Source organism: Molothrus ater, chromosome 1 (genome assembly GCF_012460135.2).
Source record: "Molothrus ater isolate BHLD 08-10-18 breed brown headed cowbird chromosome 1, BPBGC_Mater_1.1, whole genome shotgun sequence".
In the NCBI taxonomy this organism is placed as follows: Eukaryota; Metazoa; Chordata; class Aves; order Passeriformes; family Icteridae; genus Molothrus; species Molothrus ater.
Window position 1 is genome coordinate 37,286,621 of NC_050478.2, and position 13,679 is coordinate 37,300,299.

The 13,679-nt window shown below is 35.0% G+C and overlaps 1 protein-coding gene across 1 annotated transcript in view; it reads left to right on the forward strand.

Annotated features, from left to right (window-relative positions):
* The window catches only part of KCNH8 (potassium voltage-gated channel subfamily H member 8), a 176,956-nt gene that overhangs the window by 80,028 nt on the left and 83,249 nt on the right, over positions 1 to 13,679 (forward strand). Inside the window, exons 4-5 of the mRNA XM_036379185.2 lie at positions 5,600 to 5,727; positions 8,022 to 8,262. Coding sequence (XP_036235078.1) covers positions 5,600 to 5,727; positions 8,022 to 8,262 — 369 coding nt within the window. The remainder of the gene's footprint in view (positions 1 to 5,599; positions 5,728 to 8,021; positions 8,263 to 13,679) is intronic.

Below are 13,679 nucleotides of genomic sequence, written 5' to 3' on the forward strand. Positions count from 1 at the left end.
AACAATGAAATAAATGAAAAGTTCTTATCTACTATGCCAACTTACCTAGTCCTTTGAGTAAAATGCTAGTAAAATAAAAATGTTATCTTTTTATTCCTCATACTGTTGGCTTAGCTCTCAAAATAGCTAAAATGAAGCAATCTCATTATTTTATGGAATATATTTATAAAGGTGTACACCACACTGCTAAAGAAACCTAAAATTTAGAATTTTCACAGAGAACACCCACTATAGAGTCCATGTAAATCTGGAACTCACTGTTTTTCTTCAGGACTCTTTGAGCAAAGTATTTAAAGAGATCTATGTCTATACTACTTTTCCTAGTTTTGTCAGTCACGGTTACACATCATGACTTGAGATGGTCACATTTTCACTCTTTGAAGAGGATAGTCAATGTGCTTGAATCAATCTTACCCTAAGCCTAACAGCCCCACCTGCCAAGCAAACAGGGCAGCTGTGGCAATCAAATAGTTGGGGCTGGAATTTAATTTGGGTAAGGAGCTAAAATTCTTGTGAAAATAGAAAAAAGCAGTAAAGAGTCATGGTCCTGTCCCTAGTGGTGAACTTGTCTTTCCTTGGCCACTGTACTGCAGAAATACTGCTTAGAGACGCAGGTCTGCAGCTTCACAGCCTTTAGGATAACCCTGTCACACTGGTTGTTGGTAGAAATACCATCTCTGAATAAAGTTACTGCGTTGTGCATGTGCTTCCATAACTACACTCCCAGGCTACTTTACATCATCCCTCTATTTCATTGCCATACTACCAGGATATTGTGTTCTGGGTTAAATTTGAGAGGTGTAGGTTTCTTTTATTCATTTTCCATGTTTTAGGTAAACACAGGCAAATCTCTTGGATTTTCCTGTGTCATATGAATGAAATGCAAGATCTTAATTTTCTATTTTATGTCCATGCACGCTTGTATTGAAAATTTTCAGTACAAAATCATGGGTTATGACCCATGATCAGATTGGGAGATGTTTCCATACAAGAGTATGTTTGGTGTGTATCACACCAGAGGGAACTGTAGGTAGTGGTTTTAATTAATGCATGAATGAGAAAAGTGAAAGTAGTTCTTTCGAAGGGATACAAGTGAATTCTATGAAGAATGAGGAAAAACTACCAAGGCTGAAACTTTTTTGTAAATAAAGTGCAAAATTTCTGGCCAGAGCAGGTTAGTTCATTTTGGTATTTGGAAAAAAATACATTTCACGGTCTCTCATGACACAGGTTGTCTGCTATGGAGTGAGCATAGTGCTTCTGGGTCATATCAGGGTTATTTAGTCTTCACTAAGAGAGTGGGGAGGCGCTGGAACAGCTGAGAACTGGAACAGAGAAGTGGTGAATGTACCATTCCTGCAAGTGTCCAAGGGCAGGTTTGATGGAGCTTTGAGCAACCAAGTCTAGTAGGAGGTGTCCCTGCCCATGGCAGGAAGGTGGGAACTAGGTGATCTTGAAGGTCTCTTCCAACCCAAACCATTCCATGATTCTATGATTCTATCAATGTGTCACACTTTTCTTGGAGAATGAGATCATTATAAATCATAAAGAATTCTGGACTCTATCTAATGCTATGCTCGGACTATTCTGATTTTAGGAAATAATTCTTCACCAAAAGTGTTATCAAGCTTGGAACAGGCTGCCTAGGGAAGTGGTTGAGTCACCACACCTGAAAGTATTTGAAAGATGCATCAGAGTGGCACTTGGGGACATGGTTTAGTGGTGGAGTTCACAATTAGTGATTGCGAATTGATGATCCTAAGGATCTTTCCAACCTAAATTATTCTAGGATTCAATGAACTGCTTAAAAGGAGAGCAGACATACATTTAGTGTCAATTTAGTCAGTAAAGCTGACTTTCCAGTTCTTCTGCACTGCTAGGGCAGCACATACCTATGAAAGCTTGTGAAAAGTTGTCAGGGTTCATATTTCTGATTTATACCTAAGAAGTGGATCTTTTGTTTTTTCCAAAGGGACAAGAAAAGAGTTATGCCTCCTCTTTCTATTAACCTTAAATGGATGATTGAAGCCTCAAGTTCTTATAAAAATACAAGAAAAGACAAGAATTACAAAGACATTTGTGTCTGGATGTGCTTTCTTTTGCTGCAATCTTCCCTCACAAGATTGTAAGAAGTCTCAAACTGTTAGGAGGCTAATGTTAAGCTTATCAAAGAGGTGTTCTGTTATTTTCTTTTCTTAGAAAATATTTTGTTATTTTCGTGTCTGATGGTTGTAGCACTATATCTATGTTCATTTGAAAGAACAACCAAAAGGACAGCAGTAAGAGTTAAAAAATGTATTACTACTTTTCTGATAAAGGGCAGATAAGACTAAATTGCAAGCATCCTTTTTAAGAGCTATCTTGGTGGGGGGGGGGGGGTTACCATTACACAGTGTGTAGAAGCACCAGGAAATAGATCCCAAAATCTGGGATTTTTCTAGAACAAGATTTCTCACTGTTTTTGAGGAGATGAGAAATCCTTTTGATTTTAAGCATGGGGCAAAAATAAGCCAGTTTTATTAAAGTGACTTTTTGTTTATCCTTTATTTTATTCTTGGATCTTTTTTTCTGAGATCAGCCATGGAAAAAAATAAAAAATCAAGTCTGTCAGGAACCTAAATTTTCAAAGAATCATAGAGAAACAGATGGAAGTTTATAAAAAATGAGCGGTCTCTTCCAGAATAGTGAGCTGTAAACTAAGTATGACAAGAAAAGAGAGAAGTTACAGAAAATCATCACACACATGTAGATACACACCTGAGCAATGTAGTTTACCAAGGCTCAGGATTGATTTCTTTCCTGAAGGCATTGGGAGACCAGAAAGCAAGAGAATTCACTAATGTCATTCACTTGTTTATAAGCTGCTGACATGTGCTCTGATGACGTCTTATGTTTACAATAAATTAATTTTTTTTCACTTCTAATAACAACTATAAAACCTTTTTTGCCACTTCTGGTTAGTAAGAAAATTACTACTCCATAATTAATGCAATGCTTTCCTTATTGATGTATGCTTTTCTGTCTCTAGGAGTTGAGTGACCCCCAATATTAACAAAGAGTTAATTAATCCTTTGCTTATAGTGTAATCAGCATGTGATGGAAGTCACTTGCTGTGAAAATATGCAATTGATATGATTTTAAGTGCCATATCAAGTCCCACAGCCTGAGCAGGTTAGTGAGTATGATATCCTTAGGGACTGAAATTCTGAACCTAGGTAGGAGAGATGGAATCTTTGTAAAGCCAAAAATTACCAGGCTGCTGGCACATAAAATTTAAAACCTTACAAGGACCAAGTCCTCATTTAAGGAGTGGATAGAGAGTGGAACTGTCAGTAAATATATGGGGGAAAAAGGAAACAGTAACTGAATATGAGTACTTTGACTGTTTCCATAGCCTCATGGCATTCTGGAAAGAGATGGAATTGTGGACAGCTTTCAGATCAGTGCTCAGCATAGGACAGAAAGGCACATCTGAGGTTAGGAGTTACAGAGAAAAAATCTGAAGGCAATATTACACCATTGTACCAGGCAAACGTGTATCCATGGCTTGAAAGCTGCATGATGTTCTGCACATAGCTACTGAAAGGATACGTTAAAAGAATAATTAAAAATGTCATGGGTGATCTAGCCAAAGTAAAAAGAAGACTTCCAAGACTGACCAGAGGTAGGGAGATCCACTGCCACATTGGAAGGCCTCATATTGCTGGGAATATTCAAAGAATTCAAGGAAACTCCACCTGAAGGTACCAGGCTTGCCTTCTGAACACAGCTCGGTGTGGGTCTCACAAAAGATCACATCACCAAGGCTGTTTTATCTGCCAGCATGGACTGCCTCAGGCTCTATAGGCTTAGGACAAGGACAGGTATTAGATAGGGTACAGCTTGAGGATGAAGCCTGTAGCTAAAGCATCTCAAAAACATTGCTGACCAGAAGCTCAAGAAAAGTGTTTTCACCACCTGCCTCCTAGCAGATCTGAAGCCTATTTTATAGACTTCTTTTGGATGCAGTAGATTGAACTGGGTGGTCTCATACAACATGGCAGTTTAGGTTGAGAAAAGGAAAAAAGAGAGGCATAGAAATAATTTTAAAGAGAATTTCAAAATCATATGACAAAACCAGGCTGCTATAGCTGAACAGTTCTACAGTGGAGACCCAATTCAATTGACTTAAATTCATTTTTCCTCAGAGAAAGAGATAAGCATTTTGTTCTTACCCAGAAGTTAAGAAGACTCAAAATTTAGTTGTGTAAGTGGTTTGATGATTGAGAGATTATTTAAAAAAAAAAAAAACATTAATTTATTTGGGTCTTTTCCGAAATAATGATTTTTTTGTTCTAGGTTTCTTCATTGTAGCTGATACCAATGTGTGTTGGAGATGGAAAAGTTTGAGGCTTCTCCATCTGCCCCCTTCAACTTTTGAGTAGTGGCTCGGCTTCGCAGTACAGAGATTTTCCCTTCTTGTTTTTTTACTTTTCTTTTTCTCCCTTCTCTTTACTGACAAGTTAAAAAAAATCCTCAACTAGAGAGTGCTTTTGCATGAATTACATGAAAACTTTTTACTGAGAAGTTTGGAAAATTTTCCTTCCTACACATTTTGTTATGTATGGTTTTGTGCTGTTAAGCCAAAAATACATCAGTCTCCTATAATACAAATCTTTCTTGCTTCTCTAGGCAGGTTTCAAGATGTAGCTATTTTGCTTGCTTCAAAATTCTGGCTCTGCTAATTAGTTTTGTGTTTTGTTAATTTTTTCCCCCTTAATTTGTATGCATTCAATTGACTTTAATTAAACCTCCTTGACAGACGGCTTCTTCCTTTAGTCCCATAATTTCTTTTTTCTTAATCCTGACACATCACAAAAAGTCTGCTTTCATTTACTCTGGCATCAATTCACTGTAATTCCATCAGAGTGACTGGAATTACTTTGAATTTACTGCTTTATAAGCAAGAACAAAATTTGTTCCCATGATTGACAATTACAGACATTTGAATGGAGGTAAAAACCACAAACCTTTCCAAAATAATGTTCAGTCTTTACTCTTAATGGGTTTCATGTCACCAAGGAATATGTCATGTGATTTTGCCAGTGGCCATGTGGTGGGAAAAGGAATCTAAACACATGAATGTAAGAATTGGTTATTACTAATGAGCAAGCTTACAAATTAGCATATTCTGACATAATGGAAGCCTTGTACAAGTCAGACTCTCTGTTTTTTAAAATTAAAAGGTTTTTTTTTTTCTTTCTGTGAAGTGAGAGAGAGAGTAGAATCACCTCAAGGATATTTTCTGTGGTTATATCTAGACATCCTTCCCTCTGGTCTGAAACAGTAGAAAGTACATTTATATTATCTGTGAAATCAAATGTTGCAATTACTTGCTTCTGAGTTGTGTGAAGGCATTTGAAAATTAAAACTTTACAGTGGTTTTTATTTGCCCTTCAGGAGAGGGGAGGTTTGTTTCTTTGCTGCAAAAGATTAAGCAAAAGAAAAGGTGTGCATAATATTTACATTTCTACCAATGTCTGAAATGTCAGTAGTTCAGGTCCCAAAGGTTAAAGTGTTATTTCCTGATCTTTAATGCACTCTCACTTCTGTTCTGCAGAAAAATGGAAAGGAAGAGGAAGAGCAGGATCACATTTTGAGTCGGCACGCAGACGGAGTAGAGCTGTCCTTTATCACATCTCTGGACATCTACAAAGACGAGAGAAGAACAAATTAAAAATTAATAATGTAGGTGAAACTCTTTTCTTCCCCTACACCCCCCCAGAAAAAAAAAAAAAAAAAAAGAAAAGAAAAGAAAAGAAAAAGAAGTAACTTTTGCACTGATTTAAAAAAAAATTTAAAAGTGCTGTAAAAGGTCAAAGAGTACTTGAGATATATCCTGATCAGAATTTTACAGCAACAAGGATTAGAATATTTCTCACTGAAGCATATTTCTGCCTACTGTGGTGTTTGCTACCATATAGCAAGATAGTGCATTTACTCATACTGTAAATAGACATTTAATGCCATGAAAGCCACATTATAAAATTTCTCAGAAAATTTAGATTCCACGGGCTCTCAGAATTTTAGGTTCCAATTTACCTTGTCGTCTCAATTACTACTATTTTCAAAAAAAAAAAAGGAAAAAAAAGAAAAAAAAAGAGACTCAAGGTCCTCTATCTGCAACTCTTAATGCTGTTAACCTCCAAAAGGTCACACATAATTTAGGCAAGTTTTCATGTGAATTTCTCCAACTTTATGCTGTGATATTTATCTTTTAATTTCCTAACTGAAGTAGTAATGTTTCTGTCTTCAAATTAATTCTGTATTCCCCCCATAACTATAAATAATAAGTTCAAAACATGCTGTGAATGTTGCTAACACTAAATCAAGCCACAGAAAAACCAAAAATATAGCAGCAGAATGACTTCTAAAGAAATATTAATGAGAAAAAATAACTCTCCTGCTTTGTGCAGTACAAATTAAAAGTTAAAAAAGATTTGGTATAGATTAAGGGCATAAAAATACACAACTGCTATATATGTCATAGGGCATACAGCCACTTCTCCATTGAATTTAAATCTTAAATGTTGAAAAAAGATTAAATATTGAAAAATTATTAAATTTTGTTAAAAGTTACAGGTGTTTCATATTGAAGAAGCATAATAAAAGTCCTGCAAAATATGACCAGGTCTTCCAGGGATATTTTCATTGTATAGTAATATGATAATATTATTTAGGAACAGACTCTAAAATAGTGTTTGATGCCTTACCTGTACTGGCAAAATACTAGTGCAGATGTTATTTTACCATGTTAAAACATTTATTCTGAGACTAATTTACTAGCTTTAGTACATGGATTTTTGGAGCTATGAATTGGAAATAATATGAGGAATGCTTTCTTTTCCATGATTAAAAATGGGCTGACTCTAAGAACAGTGAGAATTCAACTGCTTAAATTCATTAATAAGAACCAAGAATAGAGAAGGCAATGACATCAGTATTTCAAAGGAAACACAAAGAGAAAGGCTGTGACGGAGAAGGCAGGTGTAGTTAAGTCTACAGTCATGCAGGTTTTGTCTTTTTAATTTCATAGTGAATAACTTCAAGATCAGAAGTAATCTTAGCTTGCTGAATGCACAATATTGTTTTGGGAGGCTCTTTGTTACTGGAACAGCATTAACCAGGAGCACAGTAACAGTGAGCAAGAATTTTGTCAGTAATTAATGCAAGACAGGTCATGTCCTACATGCTGCTTTTTGGGTAGGGTAGGTGTTTTTTGTTAAAGCTATGAAAGGTGAAAACTAAGAATTTCTACAGTTTAACACTGAAATACTGATTGCATAAAACAGCGGTAAAACACAGACTCAAGACAAAGTTAGTCTAATAAGAAAGGTAGTCAGTTCTGGAGCCATATTATGGTAGATTAATATTTTGATTTAGATCAGGAGTGCAATTTTAAAGAAAACAAAAAAGTTATTCCTACTAATTGTGCTTTCATTCACATGAACTGGATTTCTGCAGATGAAATTAAACCAAGAGAGGTGCTCCCAGTACTGGAGCTGTTCAGTTCCTAGGACCAGGCTAGAGATAGTCTGAAAGAACCTCCTCACAGCTCTGTGTAAGGGATGCTTTTTTCAATATCAGTTACTTCATTCCATATGTTCCTATTTAAAGTACTATGTCTTTGTGTATACAAAGATCTCATCTATCTATCCTGTAGAATAATATTCTCTGCAGTGAGAATTAGTTCAACAGAAGAAGAAACAGTTTGCCAGATGCAGTCCCCTATTACTCCATTTAATCTGTAATTTATTAGTCTTCTTTCTGCCTCAACATTCACAAAAGTTATTCCATGAACATCTGTATAAATGAATGCGAGGTCTAGGTTAGAAAAAAAGTAACATTTGTTCTTGCCTGCACATGTTATTATTATGTTTTTTTACAAAAACATCAACTACTTAAGGACTCCATTGCAAGAAATGCTTCTGTGTAATCAAATAATTGTTTTGTCTCATTTAACTTTTTTCTCTCTTTTTCAGAATGTTTTCGTAGATAAACCAGCATTTCCAGAATACAAAGTTTCAGATGCAAAAAAATCCAAATTCATATTGCTGCATTTTAGCACTTTTAAAGCTGGCTGGGACTGGCTTATTTTACTGGCAACGTTTTATGTTGCTGTGACTGTACCTTACAATGTTTCCTTTATTGGCCATGATGAGCTGTCTACAACTCGAAGCACAACTGTCAGTGACATTGCAGTGGAAATTCTCTTTATCATCGGTAAGATTTGTTTGGGGATTGTTGTTTGGGATCTCTTTTCTGACATTTAGGATTTTCACAGAATTAATAATATTTTAGAAAAGGAAATAATCATCCCTTTCATGACTTTAAAGAAAATCAATTTTAGCTGTATGTCTTGATATTTTATCTGAACTTTAGATCACACTTTTTTATTTTTTTTTAACTTTAGATTGATTTGGGTAGTCCTGCTGTTACTCTAAAGGGACTTTTGATTTCAAGGAAGATTGAAACCCCTTGTTTCATCTTGGGGATGACTCAAACCTTCCCAGTATAGGGATGTGCCCTAGAATTGCTACAGTTTTGTTCTCAATCTGTGGCTAATTTTTTTATTTCACACTTAGAAAAGTCATGGACTACAAGCTGAATAGATTTGTTTAAATATCAATGTAAAATTTAAACTCATATTGCAATAACACACATGTACAATATCAAAATGCTATATTACTATATATACTATATTGCTATATTATATGATAACTGGGATGGAATTTGAGAGGTTTGAGTCTGTCATCTGATCCATTCTCTAAACTTTTTATTTCTGTGATCCATTTAATTCTTATATCTCTTAAGAATCAAAAAGGAGACAAGGTCATATTTAATAATGTCTTTGTACCAAAGAAATGTTTTGGGTTTTTTTGGTGGTATATTTTTTCAATTTATTTCTGAAGATTGAAAAGAATCCCTGAATAGAGTCAAACAGATTTTTCCCCAAGATTTTACTGTTGTAATATCACTCAGTGTTGTCACACGGACAAACCGGAGCTCAGATCTGTTGCGACTTGCAGGTGGAGAAGCTATCATTTCTAAGAAATAAGCCAAGTTGGGGATGTCTTTCTTGAACATGAAAAGGGTTCAGATGGGTTCTGAGAGAGAAAGTGTCTTGGTTTGAAAAGACAGGTGTCTGCTAATGAAGGCAGGAGTCTCTATTGAAATGGGAAATGGAAACTCCCTCCCTCCGAATTATAATTTTGTAATTAAGGGGCTCTCAGGTAAAGATATGAGAGTAGGAAAAACTTTTATTTTTCCTATTTATTAGGAAAAATAAAAGGAAAAATAAAACTAAAAGTTAAAATGCAGTAATACAAAACAACATTGACAGAGTTAGAATATGAACTGACGCCCTGTTGGTCAGGGTGTTGGCAGCAGTCCCTTTAAACAGTGGCTTCAGTCCTCCTGGAGTGATAGGCATGGTTTTGTTGAAGCAGTGATCCTGTAGAAGGCTGTAGTTTTCCTCTGATGGTCCATTGGTGGTGTAGATGGGCCTGGTCTTCCTCTGGGAATCCAGTGGAAAAGGCTGACTGTGGTGTTCTAAATCTCAAATTATATCCAGGTAGGAATGCTTGGCTCCTCCCTCTGGGTGGAACTTCTCATAATGGGATGATGTAATTTCATCAGTCATGCAGTGAGACTCAATGGCCCGTTAACAGAAAACATCTGCCTGGAGGGAGGGTTGGTTGTGGAAGAGATTAAAAAAAATCTGCCTCACTTGGTTCTGACAGATGGCAATAGGATACACACCCCTGGCCACATCTTGCATTTACAACCTAAGACAGAAAGAGAACAAAAAAACCAAGAAAATAATTTTCAGGTTTGAAGCTTCTTTCCATTTTAATCTTCCTTATTTTTTTGTGAAAAAATACAGCTTAGCTCAAACATTAAAAGCAACATTACAATCTTCTCCAGAACTAAAGAAAATTGAAACACCATAAACACTTAAAAACAACTCAGGATATTTTCTTATAAAATTTTTGATAAGTTTATTCCTTTTCTCTGTCAGCTTTATTGTAGACAGTAAGACTGGTAGGCGATATGGCTGATGGAAGAATCAGATATTATGATGAATAAATATTTGTTTCCTCCTTTGGTCATTGTTTTGTCATTAGACTTAAGGTCTAAATGTCTATTTTATGTTCACTATTAGATCTTGGTGGACTCTTTCACATTAATTCAAACAATTCACATTCAAAGATTCTCAAGCACTGCAGTAAGAAGCTTGCATTCTGCAATGCCGATCATCAAGGATCATCCTTGATGTCTTGTGTAAAAAGAGTGAGGTTGTGACTCTAATCAGTCACAGGTTAATGTTACTTTAAGAATACTAAATCAAATAGACCCACTGATGTACCTGGGTGACTATATAAAAAGAGTAGACTCAGGATTATAATATTTTGATAATGGTATAAATAACTGATTTGTGTTATAAATGTGTTTATTTGAATATAAGCACAACAGAGTATAATCTTTATCTAACTGATTTATCTGATGTAGTATTCATTCAAAACATGAAAGGTGGTGAAATGCTCAGTGTTACTTTTCTGGTTATATATTTTGCTGGAAATATGGAGTCTTTCTATCAGTAAGTCAAAAGCAAAGACCAATAGAATAGCTGAGTAAGAAAAATAAAGCAAAGAAGATTTTCTGTAAATTTTACTTCATATTTTCTAGTTAGATTTTTAGGTCTGTATCTGTAGTCCGGGAAATCACATTATGGCTGTAACTAGATGCATTCAAAGAAATGTGCATGGAGCACTAGAAGAGACTTTGATTAATCATGTTACTGGTAACCAGAAACACCGTACTGTAAGATACCGATATTCCTCCCCCAGAGTTTGAATAACAGCTCAATTTTCCCCAGAATAATTTTCTTTTTCTAGAGTTATTATCTGATTTAAATCTCCAGCTCTGAGGAAAGGTTTATGGAGTATTTTCAGGACATTGTAATACTGCATTTAAATCCCTGCAGTGAATTTAAAGAAAATAGTATATTTATGATCATCTCTCAAAGGTCCCTTGTCTGTTAAAATGTTGAATTAATGTGTCTCAGAACACGTATAACTCTATTGAAAGTAGTAAGATTGACAACATACCTAAATTTAAGCATAAGTTTCCAGGCATCTGTTACATCTTTGATGGATTATCTATGTGCTCTGAGAAATGTCAATGAGAAATGTTGAGAGAAATTCTTCTTATGATGCTGCTGCCACAGAAATGCAGTGGGGAGATCTGTCTGATATAGGATCTTCAGCTGTATTACAGCTTTGTAGTCATGGATTGAGGTATCACAAAATAGTCATGGATTGAAGAAATAGAGTCTATCTACTTTGATTTTATTCATATTTGTGAGAAGATGGAGCAATATCCCTTTTATGAGCATGGTTTGCATAAGCACTCATTTGGACTTGACAAGGTTTTGGTTTTTAGCTGTGTTACCCAAGACTGAGTATATTCTTGGGCATATGGTGTGACTCCCGGAGATGGTTCTGTGGATGGCCAGGAACTGGACCTGATGATCCTGGCGGGTCCTTCCAACTCAGCTTAATCTGTGTTTCAGTGATGTGTGTCAGCCTGTGCTTAAGCATGATAAAAATACATATGAAAGTGTTCTTCTGACTTGGGGTGATACAAGTAAGAGCATTGATATGAATTAAATTATTTATGAGAAAAGCATCTAACTAGAGGTGTAACTGCTTTAGCCTTTAAAGTTCTCTAAAACAAAGACAGAGATAAACAATAATAACAGCCCATTTTGTGACATTGTCAGGGAAGAGGATGAAGGGAGAACATAATTAGGGCTTCTCATATGAAACTACATTTTTCACTTGATGTTTCCTGTGATAACTTGTGTGATGTTGTATTTGAGTGTACTTCCATTATCTGTTTCCCTTTGTTATGTGTGCAAACCTTCTCTAACATTCTCCTGTAAATAAATCTTTTGCTTCCTCTAACCAAAGATAAAGTAGAATTAGTTTAGTTTTAGGATTTTTATGTTGTCTTATGTATTCAAAAAACATAAAGAGGTGCAGAAAAGAAATCTTGTTAGCTTTAGTGTATTTTAAAATCTCATTAAAAATAGCCTAAGAAGTATTTTATCTGGTGAGGGCTATTTCTTGCTTTATTGCACTATTTTCTTCAAAGTTTATGCTCCTGTATTTGCATAGACAGTAGCTGAGTTTTTCATTTCTAGATAGGTATGTCTGGGAGCCTGAATATCAATACTTCTAAGAAGCATAATGGATCTTGGTTACTTTTCAATAATATTTTTTAAGTTTTCTGTCTTCTGGGGAAAAAAAGGCAGGAGAACATCTCACCAAGTTAATTCAATTTAATTAATAATAACCTTCCAATTGTTTAATGTTTCTCTTCCATAACTATCCAGTGCAGTGTTTTTAATTTCTGCAACAGTTTCATTCCAGTTTTCAGATATTGCCTTTCTTTATCCATTTTGTTTGTTTTTAAATTTATTGAACATCTTGATTGAAGAAAGCAATAATATCTGAAAAATTATCAGTACTTTATTGTCTACTCACAGGACTATTTGAATAGGAGACCTTCAAAAGGAGTTGAGATCAGTGCAATGGTTCAGTGAAAATATGCATAGGCTTTCTGGGTAATGGTAATGCATTATTTGCTGAATAAGAATAAAATGGTTTGAGTATTTTGTATCTAAGGTGGAATAACTATAGAGAGAAGAATAACTATAGAGAGAAGAGCTCAATTTTCTATTTGTGGATCATTTAGTTTGTAATGGAGACAAAGACTGGATACTAATTATGGCTATAAAATTATACTTTTTATGAACAGACTGGAGAGTTATTTTAAGTGATTTCCTGCAATATATTACTTTGCCACCTGTGGGGGAAAAAAACCTATACCCATCCCTTCCTCCACTCTCCACACACATACTGGCATCTCAAGACTTGATCTGTGGTTTACAATTTCAAGAGAAAAAATTGATTTACACTAAGATTTCCTCTATTTGTATGTATATTTCTCTCTGTCCCACTACATTTTATTTAACAAAGTGCTTTATCAGCAATTTATGTTTTTAAAGCAGTATGTTTAACAGTGCTAAAGCTCTGATTTGCGTGGACTGTAGACTAAGGGGACTTGTGTCGCCATTACTATCTATCACAAATGTAAATGACTCAAAATCTTTCAAAAACTGTTTTAAACCATATGAAGTCCTTGAATCTCACATGTTTAATATGTAGAGATTTAAAACTATGGCATAAACCTTGTAGAAATTAATATAATCATTCATGACTTACACAGTAATTCAAGTATACATATTGTACTGAAAATAAGATGTTGAATGAAATTCATCGGAATAAGATAAGAAAGTATTAAATGCTATAAATTTTATTAGATCGCTTTAAAATGGAAGGCTTGTTTTCTTTTTTCTTTCATCTTCTTATTCATTATTATAATGATTATCATTTCCTATCTTTGCAAGTGCACAGAAGGTCATTTCATCAACAATTTCTGTGTCTGGGGGACACATCTAAGAAAACTTCTGCATTTGAAAGGAAATAGCAGTATCTTTAAATTTTGAAGGCGTGGTTTCAGGTTATAATAGTTTAAAATTCAGGAAAGGACCAAGGGAGTGGTTTGAAATT